Source organism: Trachemys scripta, chromosome 14 (genome assembly GCF_013100865.1).
Source record: "Trachemys scripta elegans isolate TJP31775 chromosome 14, CAS_Tse_1.0, whole genome shotgun sequence".
Lineage (NCBI taxonomy): Eukaryota > Metazoa > Chordata > Testudines > Emydidae > Trachemys > Trachemys scripta.
This window is the reverse complement of record NC_048311.1, coordinates 26,998,836-27,022,009: the sequence shown is the minus strand read 5'-3', so window position 1 is coordinate 27,022,009 and position 23,174 is coordinate 26,998,836. Positions and strand designations below refer to the sequence as shown.

At 39.8% G+C, this 23,174-nt stretch overlaps 1 protein-coding gene across 4 annotated transcripts in view; it reads left to right on the top strand.

Moving 5' to 3' along the window:
* The window catches only part of SMURF2 (SMAD specific E3 ubiquitin protein ligase 2), an 89,501-nt gene extending 70,520 nt beyond the window's left edge, over positions 1-18,981 (top strand). For 3 of the 4 annotated variants that reach the window (XM_034790560.1, XM_034790558.1, XM_034790562.1), the window contains 9 exons: positions 3,346-3,550; positions 5,208-5,311; positions 7,069-7,183; positions 7,606-7,784; positions 8,603-8,740; positions 8,975-9,095; positions 10,927-11,128; positions 16,789-16,864; positions 17,233-18,981. In XM_034790560.1, coding sequence (XP_034646451.1) covers positions 3,346-3,550; positions 5,208-5,311; positions 7,069-7,183; positions 7,606-7,784; positions 8,603-8,740; positions 8,975-9,095; positions 10,927-11,128; positions 16,789-16,864; positions 17,233-17,332 — 1,240 coding nt within the window. In that variant the 3' untranslated portion in view covers positions 17,333-18,981. The remainder of the gene's footprint in view (positions 1-3,345; positions 3,551-5,207; positions 5,312-7,068; positions 7,184-7,605; positions 7,785-8,602; positions 8,741-8,974; positions 9,096-10,926; positions 11,129-16,788; positions 16,865-17,232) is intronic. The other variant, XM_034790561.1, reaches the window with a different exon arrangement.
* Positions 18,982-23,174: the final 4,193 nt, after the last annotated feature.

Here is a 23,174-nt window from a genome sequence, read left to right as displayed (position 1 = left end):
TGACTTTTCCATTGAGCAGAGATGCCATTTTGCCCCGATGCCATTATACATAGCTACCTAATTCTGTTTAAAATTTAAATATTGGCCCAGAGTTACTGATAGTTTTCAAAGCTGAATGAGTTAAATAAATGCTTCATTGAGTATATTACTTTGGAAGTGTAGTTGAGCAATTTTCTGGTGATACAAACATTGAAAAATAACTATGAAAATAGCAAAATACCAGCATCAACAGTGCAGTAATGGTAAAATAATGTTTTTATTTTTTTAAGTACTGCAAACTATTTAGCTAATACTTCATTGTGATTTGTTTTTGGTCTGATTCAGCTAATACTGTTTTATTTTTCTCCCTCCAGTCCTGCTGATATTTTAAAAAATTGTAATTTGATGCATAGTTCTTAAACTCATGCTGATTTCACAGATTACTTACTTTTCCTTTAAGACTGAGATTAATTGGCTTTGTATCTACAGGACTACTATCTTGAGTACGGTATATAGTATTACCTTGTCTGGTAGGCCTTATACAAGGGATGTTTTTACTGGCTTGCCCTTGTGGAATTAGAATGTGCAGGAAAAGGAAATCATTCTTTCATTTAACTTGAGCATCATCAAGAGTTATCCTCGAGTATATGGAGTTTATATTGTTGTTAAACATCAATCTATTGTCATATGTCTCATCATGAGTGAGAGGATAGTGTTAGATATAAGTCACGGGTAGAAATACATAGCACTAATGATGTAGGGCTGGATTCAGGAGCTATGTGGGGGACTTTGCTTCAAGGGCCATTTGGAGGTGGACCTTTAGGGCTGGTTTATACTAGACGATTAAGTTGATCCAGCTACGTTGCTCGGCAATGTGATAAATTCATATTCCTGAGTGATATAGTAAAACTGTCATAAGTCCCTGTGTAGACAGTGCTAAGTTGATGAAAGAATTCTTCCATCGACATAGCTACTACCTCCTGGGGAGGTGGCTTACCTTTGCCAATGGGAGATCCCTTCCTGAAGCACTACAGCAGTGAACCTCACCACTATAGAGTTTTAAGTGTAGACAAGTCCATAGAAATGATTGTCTGAGTTTTTTGGGAAAGAATGGAGAGGGAAGTAGACTGTCTTACGCTTTAGCTCTGAGTAGCACTGAGATGTTGGTTGTCTTCCTCATTAAATCATTTTAGTGCCTTTTTTTAGGATAATGGTTTTAAGATAATTGTAGCTCATTGTAAATAAAACCAACCATGGTCACTTTACAGAGGTATTTTTAGAGTTTAAATTTAATTTTCTTTCTTCACCCCAAATAACTGCTCCTGGAGATTTCTCTGATATCTGCTTCTTGCTAAATCTTATGCAAAGTAGTTTACAGTTTATTCTGTGAAATTTGCAATGGCAGAAGGGGGAGGAAAAATTCCATTGATACCTGTTTCCTGACTAGCAGATAATTAATAAGTTCTCTGTCCTAAATATTGGTGGTAGAACTGAATTTAATTCCATTATCCCCTCCTTAGAGCCTGTGGGATAAAAGCAAATATTAACATTAAAACTCATTTTATTTTTGTTTTAGTGATTTAGAATGTGCCCTATGGCAGTGTTTATCAAACTCTGGCAGCATGGACCACCTTGTAATTGTTGTTGGTCTGCAGTGATCTTTCTGATCCCAGTTTTCCTCCTTTTTCGCCCTGCTAAATTGCATTAAAAGACAGGGTTCTGTAATAACAGAATGGCTACTGAAACCCTGGAGCAAGCTGGGACTTTCGCTTTTAACTGCCAACCCTGAATGCTGAAAGCTTGCTGGAAATGACTTCTGGTTGGCCATTGTTCATAGGGAGCTTTCTAGCAGATCATGTTCAAAACAGTCAACAGACTAAAATATTTTCAGGTCTAAAATTATGCATGGTTCTGTTTAGAATCTTTCGTGTATGAAGTTTGAGATATCATTAATAAGTCAACTGAAAAAACACATACTGAAATGTAACCTTCATTATACAGTACTGTACATTCAATGTACTATCTTCTGTGTTCCACATAAGAGTTTTTGCTGGACAGCTTAAGTAAAGCGTACCTTTTTTACACCGTTGTGCTAGGTCATGGTTTCCCAGATGATGGGTCATGACCCACCAACAGGTCATGGGAAGATTCTAAGCGGGTCGCAGGTATAGTGCAGAGGGGGAGCCCAGCTCACACTCACCCTGGAGCTGCGGCTCCTTTCCTGTGGGGCTGGGCCTGATTCCGCACTCCAGACATGGCCTGGCATGATAGGTTACAGCACCACTGAGATTTGGCGTGGCCACCCCACTTTCATGACAGAGTGGGACTGTGGCCCTGTGCCTAGAGTGGGGAATTGGGTCTAGTCCAGTGGGATGGGAACTGCCACTGGGGGGTGAGTGCAGGGCAGGCTCGCTTTCTGTCCCACTCCCCCATCCCCACAGGTTCTCCCTTCTGCACTGGGCTGGGATTAGGGTTGCTGGGGTGGAGGGTGATGCTGCAGGTGGCCAGTGCCCCCTCGGTAGAGTGAGGAGAAAGGGGCAGAAGAGGACGCTGGCCTATGATTTTGCCCCCTTCTTCTCCCCATGAATTTGGACCTTGGTTGGCTTGCAAAAAAAGACAAAATGCAGTTGGTGGGTCACCTTATTAAAAAGTTTAGGTATCACTGATCTAGCTCAAAGAATATCCACTTATTGTGTGCAAGATGGACACTTTCACATGCCTGTAGCTTTATAAAATCTCTTAGAATTGGTAGTAAAACTATGTGATTATCTGTGCCAATTAGTTACATGTGAACTCCCTACATTCCTGTGGCCCAGACTAGTCCAGATACAAGGGACAAGGTCCTTGCCAAGCTGCCAATACAAACATCTTTTTGTAAGCTTACTCTTTTTCAGACAAGCCATTTAAAACAGACTGTGGTATTGACTGTAGATTAGAGGCGTAGTGTTTGGCATATCCCTGAATTTTAAAATGGAGGAAGGTAAAACATGCAAAGGAAATATGGAAATGGTATCTAAGAAATTCAGTGTCAGCAGCTCAGTGGTAAAACTGTATAGATAATGCTTTATTATACATTGCTATAACCTTTTAGTGCTATTAGAATAGCACTAATGGAAATAACAAACCCTGAAACCAGCTACTTGCCAAGAAAGACAGAAGCATATGTCTTTGGTCAGGATAAAGTCTCTGGACTTTTTTCTTTTTTTCCTTTTACTGAAACTGGACATTTTAAAAAATGTAATTACAATAAGTAACCATGTGTCATTGAAACTAGTTTTGTTGTAAATACTAAAATTTAAAAAATATCTGAGAGGGAAATACAGGCATGTGACTTGAGTTTCTGAAAATAGCTCTGTTTATTCCTAGCCGTCAGAACCAACTTAAAGATCATCAGCAGCAACAGCAGGTAGTATCATTGTGCCAGCTTCCAGATGAGGCAGAATGTCTGACTGTGCCAAGGTATAAGCGAGACCTAGTGCAGAAACTCAAGATTCTGAGGCAAGAATTGTCACAGCACCAACCCCAAGCTGGCCACTGTCGTATTGAAGTCTCCAGGGAAGAGATTTTTGAGGTAATCTGAAGCTAAGGAAACTCTACCCATTTTTAAGTGACGGGAGAGAGAGAGTAGGGGAGGGAACTTTTCCGAGGGGGTGGTGATGGTAAGGGTTGAGGAGAGTGTATAGATAATCGTAGATCCTAGATGGGATGGGATTCTCTTCCAGGAAAGAAATGAAAAAGGAGGGGCAGTTGTTTAGGAGAAGGGAGGGTGTAGATTGAAAACAATTTTTTTTATAAATATAACAGGTAAATAACTTCATATAGCATTCATCTTTGATATTGTAATTACACAGTATGTATCTCAAATACACATTTTTGTTCAGATTTTTGAATTCTCAAGGCTGCTGACTGACAGGAGACACCCAAAGTGCAGTGTTCTCACTGGAATTTTGCAACATTGTTTTGCTGAAATGATCTTATGCAGTTGTAATTCTTTGGCTTTCCTCCACTGCAACCTTCTCACTTTACACTCAACTTCCAAGTCTCCACATTGTGGTCACCATTTTTCCACCCAAGCGGGATTGGATGAGTCTTCCTTTGAAGACTCGCTCATCTCACTTTAATTAGCTGGGGAGTTGCTGTGCGGTAATCAGACATGCCAACTCACAAATTTATCATGAGTGACGCGATTTCTAAGTAAAATTGAGCCTCACTCACGATCTTGCGATAGAACTCTCAAATGTCAAGAATTTTTTATATATATTTGCTTAAAAAAAAAAAAAGACATTTGAGAGCTATCGCGAGATCATGAGTGAGGCCTAATTTTACTTAGAAATCACTGTCAGCCAACAACTTGCCCTCCCCAGGGCGCTCGCTGTACTAAAAGGTACGTTTTTAGCTGTGTGGTTGCAGAGGAAAGGTTGAAAATGTGACCTGAGAGCACCTTAGAGGCTCAGAAACCAGTAGGGAAATAGAGAACCCACATTTCATTGGCTTAAAAATCATGAGGACTTTTTTTTAATCTCATGATATTTGGGGGTCTGACTCATGATTTTCTAATAGCAAGGGTTGACAACTCTGAAAAGCTGTAGTCCCTTGGAGGCGGGGTGCTAGCTCCAGGGGATCATGACATTGCTCTCAAATAGAAACTGTACATTTAATACCCAGTTCTTCATTCCTCCTACCTCTTTGTTCTTCAGTTTCTTTAGCCACACATTTTCTTCCCATAGTGTGTGGGAGTTACCTGATAGAGGTGTAACTCTAGGTTTCCCAGTAGCAGAAGGCATCCAGTGCTTGCAATATTTGATATTCCTTAATGCTCCCCTGAAGATTTGTTTTTGTACCTACCCTTTACAGATTGCCCATGTTTTGTCTTCTCAGACAGGAGAAATGAGCCCTTATATAGCACTTTCAATTTTCAAAGAAGTTTACTGACAATTATAGCTTTTAATTACTTGTAGAAGCTATAGAAGGACAAAACAAAAGAGAAACAATCCCTGCACATGACCAGCAATTTAAGGATCCGTGGCTTTTCGAGCATATCTAGTCTTTTATTTGACGGGTAATGTTTTATTGGTAGAAAACATAGTAGTTTGAGAAATGGTGGTTAATAACTGAAAGGACACCGTCTGGTTTAGGAACTCAGAGTCAAATGATTTACCATAACAAATAGTAGTAGGATGTCTATCCATAAACAGCAGTGAATAAGACAGTAGATGGTGTGATTGCAGGAGTCTTACAGGCAAGTCATGAAGATGAGGCCGAAGGACCTGTGGAAGCGATTAATGATAAAATTTCGTGGAGAAGAAGGCCTTGATTATGGAGGGGTTGCCAGGTATGCTAGAAAACATGATCTAAATTATCCTGCTTCTAAGTACTGTGTCTTTTTAAATTTTTTTTTTTAATGTGTGTTCCACTAATAACTTGTACATCAAAAATTTTTCTCTCAGTTTTCTGGTGTTTCTCTAGAGTAGAAAATATTAATTCCTTTGTTGGGGTATATCTTGTAAGTAAATCTGCAAGATTACTGCAGATCTTAACATAGATGCATTTTAAATGTGAGATATGTTTCTAGTAACTCCACTGAAGATGTAGTTGGTTTTTCCCCCCTCTGGTTACTGAAGCTTAGATATCGGAGAGTTTACACCATTAAGAACTGACTCCACCTTGTGGTACATTTTTGGTAAGAAAAGTGAGTCTAATATTGTAGTTTTGAATGGAAAACTTTGACTAGGATTTAAAGTCAAATGTTAGCAGTTACTAGAGTAGGGAAGTAAGCCTATTTTAATTTTTCACTTGTTAAAAAAACAGTTTTTTCTGCTGGTAGCAAATGTTTCAGTTTAAACATCGTTTAAAATGGTTTTGATATAACAGCTACAAGTATTTTAACATATGAAGTCCTTGTTGCTACTGTAAAATAACCTAGATGCTACTGTAATACAGTCAAAAATATTAACATGCCCATCCTTGCTGGCATATGGATTTGTGACCTGTGAATTAAATAAGCTGTGAGATAGAAGTTAACGTATTTATTGTGGTGAATAGCACTTTTATGTTAAATTCTAAAAAATACATAAGTAGTGAGAATTGCAACTTTCATTCATTCTTAAGCATCCGTCTCCCCCCCAAAATTGGGGTAGTATTTCTTTGGCATCTTTAGGTGCTGTATGGCAGGTTGTCGTAATGAAAGACACAAGGCAACTATTATATTGAACATATCTTTAGACCCCTGCATGGATACAAAATGTGTATCTGCATCTGATCCGCGATCCGCAAAAATGTTCCCGCAGATATCCACATCCGTGGATATAAAGCAGATAACCGTGGAGTTGAAGGGCTCTACATAACTTTACTTGATTTTGCATAATAACACTACAGTGTGTTTGCTTCATGTAACCTCCCATCCCTGGAGGATAACTTCTCATTTTAATCATTACTGTTACAACAATCTAATATTTTGCTGACTTAATTACAGCTGCTTGTTCAATTATAACAAAAATGTTTCAAAAGTAGAAATAACAGATGCAGTAAGGTGTCATTTTTCATGCTTCTGCTAGTGTTTTCTAGCACTACTTCTGGTTGGCCTACCTTGGACAATCAGCCCTCTGCTTTGCTGGCAGCCAAAGAAGCAAAGGAGCAGTATGAAAAATTATGGCTGTTCTCCTCTGCCCCTTAAACCAATATGTATCAATCAGTGCTAACCTATTTAGCACTTTAAATTGAAGGCTTTAAAGTAAATGGCCTTCAGGTAATGGATACGTTCAGCAGAGTATCATACAGCAGTGTTGTATAGTGAGTAAAATATACAACTTTGTCTTAAATGTGTAATGTCTAAAGAAGGGGAAGCAACCAGAAACTATTGAGATTAAGTTGAAGAAAAGGCTTGCAGAGTTGGGACCCTGCCAGTTTTCAAGTACTGTATGCTTACTGGGCGAGTAAAAGTAATTTCTGCTTTCTGTCCTGTTTATAGCTTAACTCTGTATTCATCGCTATAAATATTTACAGTTGAAAATCTCAATTTTTGCACAACTTGTCACCATAGAAATGTATTTGTCTGAAACATGCAGTAAAATTATTATTTTATTTCCCCAGGGAATGGCTTTACCTGTTGTCTCATGAAATGTTGAATCCATATTATGGCCTCTTCCAGTATTCACGAGATGATATCTATACGCTGCAAATCAACCCAGACTCTGCAGTTAACCCGGTACAAACGATGACAAATTTACAGAACTCATTCTTTCTGTGACCTAGGAAATTCATCTTCGAATTAGCATGGGGAATGCCTTAGACTTAGGAGTCTAATTCTCACATTATCATTACTAGAAATTGAATTTGTGCAATGGCATGACCCCTTTGTATTTAGAATTAAAGAAAAATACCAAATATTTCTCCTTAATCTCAGTGCTAGACGTTTGAATTGCTTTCCGTAAAGCAATTCAAACAAGTTGTTTCTGTGCTGAGTAATAAGATCTCTGAATTGTTGCCAACCAAGTTCTGAAAGCGTGACAACAAAAAACCTAGAAACTTTTTGATTGTAAAGTTTTAATTCTGAAATTTGAAATTCAGTAAGTACTCTCTCTGGAAGTCTGGTTTAGTTGAATGCATTTGTTTTTCTTTTAATTCCAGGAACACTTATCATATTTCCATTTTGTTGGACGGATTATGGGGATGGCTGTGTTTCATGGACATTATATTGATGGGGGCTTCACATTGCCTTTCTATAAGCAATTGCTAGGAAAGCCAATTACTCTTGATGACATGGAATTGGTTGACCCAGATCTTCATAACAGCTTAGTCTGGATACTGTATGTATTGCACATTTAATAATTGATATTTAAAATTTTGTTAGAATTAATACAAATGTCTAAGGTAGAGTTACAGTATATCTTTCTAGACTAAGTATATCTTTATAGTATTCATAGTAAACAAAAAGTTTTAAAAAATTGAGTATTTCAGCTTTATAGACGCATGGACGTGTGTAGTGAATGTAATTTTTGAACATGGAAGAATTTTTGATTCACTGAGCTGATCAGAAACTGATCAGAAACTTAGTTTTTCTATTTACTGATCATTTAAACCAGGGGTTGGCAACCTTTCAGAAGTGGTGTGCCGAGTCTTCATTTATTCAGTCTAATTTCAGGTTTCACGTGCCAGTAATACATTTTAACGTTTTTAGAAGGTCTCTTTTTATAATACTGTATATAACTAAACTATTGTTGTATGTAAAGTACGTTTTTTAAAATGTTTAAGAAGCTTCATTTAAAATTTAAATTAAAATGCAGACCGGTGGCCAGGACCCGGGCAGTGTGAGTGCCACTGAAAATCAGCTCACGTGCCACTTTTGGCACATGTGCCATAGGTTGCCTACCCCGACGTAAACCATTAAAGAGCAGCAGCATGTTGCTAAAAGTGTTGCATCAAAAGGTTTGACAGTGTTCCAAAATATAATTCAAGAATAATAAAGAAATAATAGGTTGTCTTGTGTTATGCTTATTATCAATATTTTGAAACCAAATCTGATTAGAAAATTAAATTGAGATGTCTATCGTAAGTATTTATGAATGTAATACATTTGCAGAGTATGTCTTCTTCACTGAACCATTTGTTTGTTTCCCTCCACAAGAGAGAATGATATTACAGGCGTCTTGGACCATACGTTCTGTGTGGAACACAATGCTTATGGGGAAATTATTCAACATGAACTGAAACCCAATGGCAAAAGCATCCCAGTCACAGAGGAAAATAAAAAAGAATATGTCAGGTATTAAATAATTATCCATCTATTTTTTCAAGCAAAGCTTCTCTTTTAGTTTCCTCCCTAAGAGAGTTTGGCTTGTTTGAATTTATTGCCAGTGCCACATTTATCTAAGCACTAGTACAGTATTTTTATTGTGCTAGGTTGCTGTCAGTAAGTTCAGTTTTTGGGCTGGATAAAGTGCAGGGTTATTGTGTTTGAATATATTTTTCACAAAACGAATTTTCACTTGATTTGCAGGCTTTATGTAAACTGGCGGTTTTTACGAGGAATTGAAGCTCAGTTTCTAGCACTGCAGAAGGGATTTAATGAAGTCATCCCACAACATCTGTTGAAGACATTTGATGAGAAGGAGTTAGAGGTCAGTACACTAATGTTACATTATGTCATCAAGTGTAACAATAAAAGGTTAAGTTGCATCCCCAGTGTTTTTGGGGTTTTGCAGGTGCAATATTACAAGCACCACAGTTAAACACAAAAGGTCATCCAGGCCTTGGAATTCTGAGGTTGATTTCTTACACCTTCACTTCTGTATATCTTCTACAGAATCAGTAGCGAGTTTGTCAGCTTGAAGCATTCTCTCTCTCTCTCTCATATGGTCTGCATTGTTTAACTCTGTTTAGTAGAGTGTATACACACAGGTTTGGGCATTTGTTTTTGTTAATCTTAGGAGTGACTGAATAAGGTGTTGCATAGTGACTGTAGAAGTAGCCACTTCCTTTATTTCAATCAGTTCTGATAGGACATGTAGTATGGATCCCCCTCTTGTACCTTGGTTCAGTTGGTTTTCTGTTTCGAAGTATCTGCAATCACCTCATTTTGGTCCAGAGTGTTCTCTGTAGTGGAGGTGGCAGTGCATTATCCTTAAAGTCACATGTATGCCTTAGCACTGCCATTAAGTGCTCTACTAAACGTAAAGATCCAGCACCTGAAATACCGTATTGCCCTGGACAAATGCAGCAAGTTCCCAAAGTCTGTTTTTAAAAACCGACATCTAATATAGAATCCGTAGCTGGGATTTTTCTCTCTGTCAGTCCTGCACAACCAGAGAGCCATTGTATGTGTGTTGGTTTATAAAATGGCTAAAGTGTGAATTATCCACATTTCCCTATGTTTCCTTTTGTAAAGTTATTGTTGTTATACTGGAATAAATTATGATTAATGTATGGCCTGCTCACTGGGAGAATAAACAAGCAAATTCCGAATAGTTTTGTGTATGCCTCATGAGAACTGGGAACAAAGCATTCTCTGTCAAGAGGATCTGGCTTCTAGAGAAACCAGCTTCCAGAGGAGATTAGGCAAATCCAGAGTTTGACTCGTTCAGAAATACTGCAAAACCTTCTTCTTTGAAATAGGCCTTTCCACCCTCGCAAGAATGACATGCACAATACTGACACTCCCCTCTGCTCAAAGACAACCATTTCCGCCCCAAAATAAAAACATTATAAATGCACATAGAGGTTTTATTCAAAAAAGGAAGAAGTGCCAGAGACTCCATGAAGTTCACTAGGGACTTGGCTATTGCTATTGATTTTTAAACTGAAGGCGTTCAGATGTAACGGTGATAAAACTCTTAGATACATGTTCACAGTGCACAGTTTTTATTTAAGCTCTGACAGAATCAGGATGGATGTTATAACAAAATTAAAACAAAGTCCAAGATACATTTTACCTGTGCATTGTCTTGTAAATGTGTTTAAACTGATTTGTACAATATGTGTGGATATGATTGCAATAAAAAGTTACATTAAGAGGGGGGAAAAAACAGAATTAGTTGAATTCTGAGAGCCAGATTATACCCCCAGCTACTCATAAGAAACTCCTTCTTTTGAACTCAGTGGCAGCAATGCAACATCTGAATGAAGAATTTAACCGGTAAAGTATACATCTGGAAACACATGACACTTTCAAGCTCCCTAAATTATCTTTGCCACACAGCTTTTGGATACTGGCTGCTCTGTTTGAAATGAAGTTTAAATATGGCACCTTGAAAATGGATTCATTGTATGACATTTCTTACTACAGAATAAAATTATATAATTCTATGCCTTTAAACAAGAGAGAGAGCCTGTAACTTTCCATTTGTACTGAAATCTATAGGTATTTTTTTTAAACATGTATTATATTTTGATGCTTAGATGTAATGTCACTTATTTGTATTGACCACTGATGATGTATACAATTATTAACAGCTCATCATTTGTGGACTTGGAAAGATTGATGTTAATGACTGGAAGGCAAATACTAGGTTAAAACACTGTACTCCAGACAGCAACATTGTGAAATGGTTCTGGAAAGCTGTGGAGCTCTTCGATGAAGAGAGGAGAGCACGATTGCTCCAGTTTGTGACCGGCTCATCCAGAGTGCCTCTTCAGGGTTTTAAAGCATTACAAGGTAAAAGTTCGATGGGAACCAACTTAAAAGGGATCCATTTGAGGAAAGAAATAGCACATCACAGAAACCTTGCATAAAAATAAGATTATTGGTCTGTAATGTGACTTGTGTTTTTGTTCTTTTTGTTTTGTTTTTACAAAGGGGTTTTCAGTGGTCTTGATTAGCTGTATCATTTATCAGATACTCTTCTCTCCTGTCCCATAACCTTGTGACTCTCAGCTGTAACCTGCCCAATTCTTTCATTCAGTAAAGCGCTCCATTCTCTAGTCTTCTCTAATTGTAGTGAACTCTGGACATCAGAGACCTGTATGTGATTCTCTTGGCTGTTTTGTCTGGCAGCCTGTTTTGTAATATTCACTTTACGATCCCTCACTGCCTCTTCAGCTGTCTACAATTCACTCCCTGGCCAGGAAAGCCAACAAGTAACTTCTTTGCGACTATAACAGGGGTGAGAGAGACTCTTGTGGTGGTGACTCCTTCATGGAAGGAGCCACATGGTGGTGAGCAGGCCAGGAACAGAAAGAATCTACCATATTATCCAACTGCCTTTGGAACTCTGATAGAATCTCTACCTTTCTGCAGCAACAGTTCTAACTTTGTCATCCATGCTGCTAGGTGAACAAAATCAGAGGCAATCCGTTCAGGCCTGTTTGCTCTCTCAAGATGGAGGAAAGTGTCTAAGAGAACACACTCACCAAATACACCTCTACCCCAATATAAAGCTGTCCTCGGGAGCCAAAAAATCTTATCACGTTATAGGTGAAACCGCATTATATCGAACTTGCTTTGATCTGCCAGAGTGCGCAGCCCTGCCCCCCCCCGGAGCACTGCTTTACTGCGTTATATCCAAATTCATCTTATACCGGGTCGCGTTATAGTGGGGTAGCGGTGTAGAAGTATTTTCTTTACCGGTAGAAAGGCTGGATTCCAACTGAGCAAAAACCTTGTGATATCAGTTGCCACTTACAAAAGCCAGGGGTTCTGGAAACCAACTATCCCCACCCAGCCTTCTCACTCACATAGGGCCTGCGTAGTCTTTTGGGTTCCTCAGATGGCCTAGATCCCCTGCAGTACTAAGGTTTCATTAATGGGCATTAGTACCTGTTAGCAGAATGCAGTACTCCACTGAGTGCTAACACATATAGGAGGAGCTCTCTACTATGTTGCATATTTAAATGGCAACATGAAAAGCTTAAGCAGAGGTGAGAGCCCCATGTTCATTTAGGTGCTTTCTCTCCTATGATTAACTCACTGTATTACCCACTAGATACTTGCCTTGTTTAATGTTCTCTTAGTGACCCCTATTACTGCCATGGCTAACTTAACCTGTGTGTTAAATCCTTAACATGAGCTAGAATTTTGCAGCACATACTGTATCCTAGTGTCTGGGAAGGGCCATACAACCACCCAAGTGCCCAGTGGGGCCTTGATTACCACAGAAGTTGTACCACTTTAGCTATATTGGTATAGTTAAAGTTGTACAACCCCTAAGGTCAGATCAGCGGTGGAAGCAGTCTGCCAGTATAGCTATACCGGTGCACTATACCGATAAAATGCTGCTAACGTGGATGCAGCTAATACTGGCAAAGCTGTAGCTTTTATAACTTATTCCATCATCACCCTGAGTGTAGTAAGCTGTATTGGTAAAAGTTCAAGTTATTGTCCCTATGGGTGCATTCGCTGTAGGATGTGCATGCGCTGGTGCACTCTTGATTGCAGATTTTAGTTAACAGTGTGCATGGATCCATGCCTTGGCTCTATACATCCTTGTCCTCTGGTGCAAGGGTATATGGGGGGGGGGGGGGGGGATCCGCCAAGGCTCCAGTTCCTTCTCAGCTGCCCTTGGTTCGAAACAAAGCATAGCAGAGTTTTCTGTTAGCTTCTCCACTACTGCCTTCTTAAGCTGAGGGAGGCTAGATTGAAGTTCCTCCTGATGGAGTGCTCCACTGTCTGAGACCTGCAGGATGTGACGCCCTTCCCTGGCACAACGGCCTGAGTCACTCAGGCTGCAGCAGTGACTTCCAGAGACCGTGAAGCAGCTTCAGAACTGAAGCACTCTTAAGAGGTGGTAAACTCATTCCCTGGGGAGAGTCTCCAAGGTTACCTCTTAGGACAGAGAGCAAGGTGACCTTGCATCCCGGTATGGGTACTGCTGAGGCTTCTGTCTGTACCCTCCCCACACCCCCAGTACCAAGCTACCATTACCCATCAAAAAAACTTCTCTTATGCCTTGTGCTAAGAAGTCTTCTAACAAACTGCACCAAGCACCTCCATAGTTGGCCTGGGAACTGGAGATCTCCAGACACAGTGACTTCTCCTAAGAAGCCTTGTTCAACTGTGCTTCGGTACTGCCCTCCTCTGGACACAGCCACAAAGAACACACGGACTTTACCTCTGTAGCGTACACTTGGAGTGCATGGACCGTACTTTTTGCGCAGGCCCCAGTACCATCTCAGGTTCTTATTGAGCACTGTCCAGGTTTCTCTCCCATGAAGACTTCTTAGTTACAGAAAAGCCTGGGTCTCCCCCCTCCTAAGGAATACCTAGAGGGATCCCTCCCCGGTACTATTTTACCATTTGCAGCCAGAGCTTCCTTCTGTTATCCTGGATCGCAGCACACAAGCTTCATCACTATGAACCCCCAGTAACGATCCAGCCCTCGCTACCTATGCTTGGGGCTCCTCCATTGGACACAGGAGAAGATACCTTCTAGGATTCTACCATTCTTTCCATTCTAACCCCCCTCTGGAGATATTTCCCAAGGGGGAGATCACTGAAACAACAGACATTCATGTCATCCCTGGCAGGAGATCATGCTCTTTGCTTATATACCACCACAGTGGGCTTTTTGGAACACATGGACTCTGTACGGTGACCAGTATTATAGGGTATCCTCCAGAAAGCCCACTATGGTGTTGCATAAGGAAAGGAAAAGGATGGTCCTGTCCTGGATGACATGAATGTTTACTGCTTCTTGGATCTCTTTCTCTAATCCCTGGGGATCTATATGCCTTCAACAAAGAGATGACTTACCATATCTCAGATTGCTCAGCATTCTTGACTTTTTCAATACCAGACCTATGAGAGACCTGCAGAACCCTCCAGAAAGAGGTCCAGCTCTTACAAGAAGAGGCCCTCCTTGATGGTGACCTCCCAGTCTGCATCTTCTTCCAAAAAGCCATTTTGACAGGCTTGCAAAATGCTGTTGCAAATTCCCTGAGCAGGCACTTCCAAAACCATGAGAGGTGATTCAGCAACTTGGTTTTTCAACTTATTTGCCAGTCCTGGGTCCTTCCAGAGGTGGATCTCTTTTCAACACCATCCAGTGCAAAATGCCAACACTTCTGCTCGTGGAGTAGGGAGAATGGGTACAGACACAACTCCATGGGGAACGCCGAACTCTTCCTTTAGTCTGTCTCTTGTACGCCTGCCCTCCAGCACCATTGATCCTCCAGGCACTGGAGAAACTGAAAGAAGAACAAGCTTGTAGCTATCTTGATAGCACCATCCTGGCCAAGGCAAGTGTGATTCCCAGAGCTGCTTCATCTCTCTGTGAACATCTCTTTGCCTTCCTCTTGCAGATCTTCTGACACTGGATTTGGGCACCACAATGCACCCCAGTTTCTTATTTCTGCACCTCAAGGGCTGGCTCCTCGATAGTTCTCAGGCATAGAATTGGGCTGCTCTCCAGAAGTTCAGTCCATACTCCTGAGCAGTGGGAAACTAAGTACAAGGAAAATCTATCTGCAAAAGTGGAGGCACTTCCAAGTCTAGTGTACCCATCGATCCATATCCCCTTGTGAATCTCTCCTCACAGATGTACTAGGTTACCTGCTGAATTTAAACATACAAGGTTATCACTGAGCTCCATTATGAGTTACCTGGCTGCTATTAGAGCCTTTCATCCACCAATCAAAGGATTTTCTGTTTCTACCTCACCCACATTCCATGAGGGTTTTTTTTATCTGTTTCATCATGTTAAGGAGTCTGCACCATCCGTGGGACCTTAATCTGCTTCTCAATGCCTTAAGGAGCCCAGCTGTTGACACCTCTACCTGTCTTCAAGACTTTGTTCCTAGTAGCCATAACTATGGCCAGAAGGGTAGGGAAGTTAAGGGCACTCATGGCTGACCCTCCCTACTTACATTTTGCCATGACAAGGTGACCTTTTGCCCCCATCCTCATTTCCTGCCTAAGGTCTCTTCAGAATTCTATGTCAGTTAGAACATCTGACTACCAGAGCTTTACCCCAAGCCTCATTCCTTGAGGGAGGAAGCTAGCCTCCATACCTTGGATGTAAGAAGGGCCATTGCCTTTTACCTAGAGGCAGAACAAGAGCCTGGAGGGAAAATCCTGAAATGTGTTGATCTCCTTTGCCAAGAGAATGGATAGCCAGTTTCTGCTCAGACGATGTAAATGGGTTTCTGATGCATTCTAGCTTGTTACAAAGCTGCAGGAACGCATTCTCCTGCTAAGCAGACTGCTCGTTCCAACAGGCCCAGTCCACCTTTATAGCCCTTCTTAAAGACATACCCATCATGTACAACTGCAGAGCAGCAACCTGGTCTTGTGTGCACATGTTCTCTGGGCACTCTGCTATTCAACCTGCTTCCACGTCAGAGAGAACCTAGAGCAGCACTCTCTCTTCAGCGCTGTGCTGAGATCCGCCTCCATGTCAAGACACTGCTACAGTTGAGCAGCCAGAGGGACAATAACTCAAAGAAGGAGAGGTTACTTACCTATACAGTAACTGGAAGTTGAGATGTGTTGTCCCTATGGGTGCTCCACCTCCTGCCTTTCTTCTCTTCTGCTGTGAAGTCTTCCTGTGCTTCCAGTCTGAGAAGGAACTGGAGCAGTGGCGGGTCCACCCTCCATATATACTCTCACACCAGATCACAAGGATGTATAGAGTGTAGGCGTGGACCCACAGGCACTGCTAACTAAAATTACTGATCAAGAGTGCACAGGTGCATGCACATCCTATGATGGAGTATCCATGGGACAAAACATCTCTAAGAACTCCAGTTACTGTAAGGTAATAACTTCTCCTTTTGCTAATATACTACATTAGGGGCTTTTGCCATCACAGCTGTCTTGGTCACAAATCACACCTTTGTAAACGTGACCCTGAAGTGGATGCTGTTTTTTACAGATATAAATGTGCTTACACCAGTGTAGATTAGTCTGATACGAGGAGAAATCGGCTATAGTGGTATGAATGTGACCACACTATAAGTTGTATTAGTTTAAAAAAAAAAAAAAAAAAAATCACACCCCTAACTGAAATAGTGATACCTGTATAAAAACTGTGTGTGGATCAGGCTCTACTATATAACCTTAGTGCAATACAGATTTACATTTGTACTGATAGTTCTTGTGTATCTTTCACTGGCTTAAACAGTCTGAGTGTTGTGCATGTGTGAAGAAAACCAAATTTCTGTCTGATGGGGAAATGTGGAGAGAGCTTTTCCATTTGCTGTTCTGTGTGTTCTCTCCCTCCCTGCCACAATATTATACTGTTTTCATTTCCTTAGTACGTGGCTCATCTGTCTCACCTGCTTGTTTACTTCTCACTCTGCCTTCTTAACAGTTACAAAATAGTAGTTTGGGGGTTCTATCCTGTAGTAGTGCTAGAGAATTCATCTTTACTGGATTTGCAGGTGCTGCGGGGCCCAGGCTATTTACAATACACCAGATTGATGCCAGCACTAATAACTTGCCGAAAGCTCATACCTGGTAAGACCATGTTACGTTTTCACTCCTCCATGGAAATATTGGCGTTTTGGTAAATGGACACGTGCCCATTGATGTAGCCCATCTAGATTATCAACTGTCATTTATTTCTCCTCTCCTGATAACTTTTCTGCTTGGGAAAGAATTCCATGTTTTATGGCAATAGGAGATAGTCTGGTTTTGTTTATATCAGTGTAGTTCTGTTGGCTATCGTAATGTAATTTAGTAATCTAATACAAGAAGTTGCATGCTTATCGCCAAAGTGTTTCAAGGATGTTAAATGCAGTTGTAGTGCAACAGAACTGCATCAATTTTGGATTTCTTGGTAGAGCTGAAACTCATTCTAAAAAGCTTTTGTTTTTTGTTAACAGCTTTAATCGAATAGACATTCCTCCCTATGAAAGCTATGACAAGCTGTATGAGAAGCTGCTAACCGCCATTGAAGAAACATGTGGGTTTGCTGTGGAATGACCCTTTGCAGACTTACCTGAGACTCTATTTATACTCCTGTCAGCCAGAAAGCCCTCCCCTCAGCCAAGACTCAAGAAATGCTTGAAATACAGGAATGCTTTTCCTCTTTTACTCAAGAACACTGTGAGGAAAAGGACAATTTTGGAAATTTTTTTTTTTTTTTTGCCTTCAAGAAAATAGGTCCCGTGGCTCTTGCCGTGGAACCATTCAGCTGCTATTAAAAACTAATCTCTTGACCATACAGAATGCTGACTTTTACTACATTTTGACAGTTAAGCAGTATTCTACACTTAAAGACTACTACTATTTTTGTAAAAGGTAATCTGTTCTATTTGCCTACCTGATTTCTATTCTCACAGACAAGAAGACACAACTTCAGCAGTCGGTACAAATCACGTTTCAGCTCGAATAAACATACTGAACAGCATCTATACCTGCTATTTAAAAAAAAAAATTTTTTTTGGATTATTCTAACTTTGCATAAAATTGGTTAAAAGAATCATTAACTTTTTAATTACAGCCACTTACATGTTAACTGCGTTTTCTTATAGTGAAATATTATATTCTGCATTATATGTTCAACTTAAATGTTACCCAGAATTGGGCTTTTTTATATTTTTCAAGCATGAATTACAGACATGAAGTTCTGTGTCCTGTTTCTATCAGTTGTCAGATTCCTAGTATGAGTGAAATACTGCATTTGGTACAGTACTTTGTGTTAAATGTGGAATAGTCCTTTTTTAAAGAGCATTAGTCATTTCAGTTTTTTTAAACAAGCATTTTTGTAACAAGTTGATATTGTCGAGAGTATTTTTGGTTTTGCTTTCAATTTAAAACAAATGCTACATTTTAAAAAAATTCTTAAAGCATGCTGATGAGGTGATGTTGACAGTCTTCTGCCTGGTCATCAGTTCATGTTTCAGAACCCACTGTGTCTATCTAATCAACCAAAGCTTTTTATGTTCAAATGCAGCCAATTCACATTGTGTACTTTTTGATGCTTAAAGACTTATCAGGTAAACCACCTTTTAATCTTTGTTTGGCTGCTCATGTCTTGTGGGTTTGCACAATTTACAAATAAGGAAAAGTAACTAACTCAAATGGCAAAAGCTCTTCTGTTAAACATGCACGATGTGATGTGCTTTGAAAATGAGGTGAGTAAAGCACAACATTGTCACTGGTTGTAGGGATGAGAGTAAATAATATGTAAGAGTTAAACTGTGGGTTGGACAGTTCAAATGGGAACATAATGCACTACCAATGGAGGGAATCCTGGGCTGTTCAAATGAGCATCCTACTGTGAGGTCAGAGTGCTGTTTTTTTGGGGTGTGGAGAAGGTAGGCTACTCACTGCATATTTTTTATAGCAGCATTCTTCTGCATGATCTGTAATCTACAACTGGCATTTTGCCTGCCCTCTTGCACAGTAATGAGGGGAGCAACATTTGGAGGTAATTTCGAATTTTTCTAGTCAGTGTTGGGTTGTTGTTTTTTAACTTGGATCATAATTAATCATTAGAAATCTGCACTATTTTTACATTAATGAGAAACAAGAGTCTTGAACTCACTAAGACAATGGGATGTAAACAATTATTTCCTTTCACAGCATAAGTTATATAATGAACTAGTGATTTTTTTTTTTGTCTTGTCTATTCTCTGTAGTTTGTGAATGTCAACATATAAATTCATTCTGCCAAATCTGACTGCTACAGCACGTAAGCTAATAATGGACTGTGTTCACTGGAATGATTAATAGCCTAATAGTACGTCTATTTGAGAGCAGTTGTAATGAGATCATACCATCACTGAAGTCAAAATGTGGATTTGGGCTACATTTCCTTCAGTAGTATGATTGCTAGATGCTGCTTGTTCTAACAAACATACCCATCTGGGCTCGTGCATGGTGGAGACGTTAGTTGCTTGTTGATGCACACCGGAAGCAGCTAAGAGATCTGCTTTGGCAGCTGGGCTTGCGGTTTGCCAGACCCTTTTCCTCATTTGGAGGGCTTGCAGCTCTATGCTGCGCTCAGTCATGTTGAGTGGTAACACTGCCTCTAAGAGACCTTCCCAAACTCTGAGGGTCATGAGATGGATTGTTCTCTAGAGCCAGGGTTCTTTTGTCACTTCACTGGCTGGAAACTTCATTAGTGACTTGCAAGGCCTTTCGGTGCAAGGCTGCTGAGATGGTCTCACTACATTCTTCATCCAAAAGGCATGGCCTATTGACAGCACCACGCTCTGCGGGAGGTGGCTGTTCCTGCCCAAGGTATGGTTGGGATTTTTTCCACAGACAGGTCTCATCCCATGTGACTCCCCTGATCCTGCAGGCAGCTCTTCCCTGTGGTGTATGAACAGAAAAAACGCCTCATCCAAGTGACTCCTTGGGGAGGGGCAATGCAGATCTGTTACACTAGAGGACCTAGCCTGGGGATACCGAGCACAAATACTGTATCCCCAGGTTTGACTGCTGCAGCTCAGCGCCTCTTCTGAGCTGCCACTGTACAAAGTCTCTTGATGGCATCCGGCCTCTGCTGTTTCAGGTATGCATCTCCCTCCCCACTGTAGTCTACTCCCTGCATTAAACAGCCAGAACATGCATCTGTAGCTGGCCCCTGTCCTAACCTCCTATAGGTTGGAGATGTTGAGTCCAATGTAAGGGTTTATTGGAATCTGCACACAAAACAAAAACTAAAAAACCCTAATCCAGTGTTTGAAGTGTCACAGCAGCTTTAGCTGTAGGTGAATTGCTTTCCTGCTAGGCATTTTGGTGTTGTGTAATCCCTCTAGCACCACCAGTTCAATGTTGTAAAATCTAATTTCTTAAAATACTATGGACATGGATAGACAAACTTAATATTGCTATATATTTGATCAGTTATGAGGAATATATCAAGTATTCGGAGTGCCTTTTTACCTTCATAACAACTAAGAGCTTTAAATAAAGCACCCCAGCTGGCCAGAAGTTTTCTAATACATTTTGCAGAAGTATTGACTAATGAAATAGTTCCAAAATCATGTCAGCCACTTTCCCTCAAACAGGTGCTAAGCCCTCTGTTGCATTGAACCTTGGACTTTCACCCATGATTAATGTGAATATTTATTTCAGCTTGTCCTTACTGGGTTTTATTTTATCCATTCTTTAGTTGCATAAAGTTGTTTTAGAGAAATGCTGCATCATGTTTTCATGCTGTTGCTTTTCATTATGAATGTTTAATTATGAACAGTGACTATTTTGTAGATTTCAAATATACAGCACATAGTTGAGTTTCAGAGGATTTAATTTCTCGCTGTAAACAGTTTTGTAATGGTGCTTTGTACAGTATGTATTCTAAATTTTTTTTGCACATAGGTTCAGCTTCCCTAAACTGATTTATTTTTACCATTTTTTGTTGTATACTAGAGTCCAGAGCACACAAGTTTTCCTTTTGTATTTTTGTTCTACAACACTACATCTGTATTAAACTTCTGGTGCGTTTAAACTGGCTGCATTGATGGAAGTAAAAGCTTTGCTTCTATATCATAAGTATGCATCATACAGCTTAATGTAGCATGCTCACATTGCTTCAGATTTTAAACTGCACCATATAGTTAACAGGTGCCATTTGTTGTATTTAACACTATATAGTAGGTTTTTTGACTCTACCACATCCCAAGCTTTGTCTGTAGCTGTAATTAGTTTATACTCAAGTATAATTTCCCCTCCACAAACTGTTTTATTTTCTCATTTCTATTATTTATTACAGAGTGTTTTTAGCATTGATATTCATTGTATTGCCATCCGTTACATGAGCTTTAACAAAACATCTGTATAAAATGGTTTTTAAAAACTTAATGTACCCATGCAGAAGTTGAGCAATAAATTGTATGCTGTTTGCACTGTCACAGCATCATTGGTTTAAAATCGTTTAAAGTTTTTAATTAAAGGTTTACTTTGACTTACATTTGTAACTTTAGAGATGTTCAGGGAGTCAGATCCAATCGTAGAGAGTATATTGTACAGGGTATGAAACTAATCTGATGCCTTCCTACATTTACTTGCATATACAGCAAGTATTAGGCCTTAAAACAGCATTCAGGAATGGATACTGTAGCCAGTTTTCCCTTATACAGTAGAACCTCGGAGTATGGCGGTTCATAACTCTGAACAAAACACTATAGTGGGTCTTTCAAAATTTACAACTGAACATTGACTTAATATAGTTTTGAAACTTTATATGCAGAAGAAAAATGGTGCTTTCCCTTTATTTTTTTTTTTAGTAGTTTAGGTTAACAGTGCAGTACTGTATTTGCTTTTTTCTTTTTTTTTTTTGTCTCCGCTGCTGTCTGATTGCATACTTCTGGTTCCAAATGAGGTGTGTGGTTGATTGATTGGTGATTTCATAATGCTTAAGTTCCACTTTACTTTGTCTCTCCTAGCTCTCTCTGTGCCTTTTAACATTAGCCACTTGAATATCAACATGTCTCAAAGGGGAATTGATCTCTCTTGGTCGGTGAAGGGGTGACTATTCTGCTGGCTTTAGCTAATCTGACAGAATTCCTTGCAGGAAAATATATATGTGAAAAATATGTGAAATCAAATCAATTAATACTTTGTCTTCATTCCAACTCATTAAATTATAGCCCTGGTGGACCGGGGGGAGGAATTGGTCTCTTTTAGTATTTTAGCTGTTTGGAAGTGATTCTGTAAAAAAAAAAAAAATTGAATGGCTATTGCCACCAGAAAAACTATTTATTTAAGCTGTCAGAAGCTTCAGTCAAGGTGCAATTCTCTTCTTTCTCCCACCAAAGCTAGTGTGAACTTTTTTCCCACATGCATGAGACTAAATCTCATGAATGCTCTTGTGACTGAGTAGTTCTGTTTCTATCTCTTATCAGGCCAAGCCCACAATGTTGAGTGACAGATACCAATAGTCTTATACAGGCAAATCCCAAAGATTTCTGCTTCTAGCAGCTAATCCTATAGGGAACAACCAACTTTAGGCAAGGCCTTTTACTGAAAATTCTGCTTTGGGTCCTGTTTAGTGAAAAGAGTGTATTCTAGAGGGTGGACCTAAAACGTCTAGTTTTGTTAAACAGCAAGAGACTTAGTCCTTAGCCTACTAATTAGCACTGTGCTTTAATGTGTCAGTTATTTTTTCAAGCATATTAACATCCCTAGTTACTTTGCCTGTAAGGCTACAACACTGTTTGTAGTAGAGTGCGCACTTATTCCTTCACTTAATCTACTAGCCTGTGTAGTAGATTTACCTCAGTAGCAGAGGTAAATAACAGCTTTACAGAAGACAGGTATAAGAGCCACCTCTCAACTGCTGACTGTTGGCAGCAAGTCCGAGCTAGAGGCTAGGATGTTAAATTCAGATTGAACTTTAGGGTCTTTCCCTTAAATGTACTGTCAGTGTGTGGTTAGCTAGTCTACCTTACCTCAACATGATAGCTGAATAGGTATTGCATTGAGAATGGTGAATGCAAGTATAATACATCTTACTTTACCCCACCAGTGTCAAACCCCCTGCTTCCTTACCTGTTCTCAAATAAACTAGAGTTAATGTAACAAGATGTTGGTTTTAGGTTTAAATGCTTGCATCATGTTATTAGGACAGTGTCTTTCCACGTAGCTTAGTGAAGCAAAGTATGTGGTTTTGAAAACAGCTTGGTTAAAGTCTACCTCAATCATGTGCAAATACTAACATGTTTTGACTGTTGTAGATATTCCCACCATGAAGGTAGGTTATAAGTAGTGCCTATAACTGGAGTTATTGCAGCAATCTGCTGATAGCAATTACATAGAGAACCGCTGTAAAATTGAAATGTAAAAGGACACTAATATGCTCACTCTAGGAAGT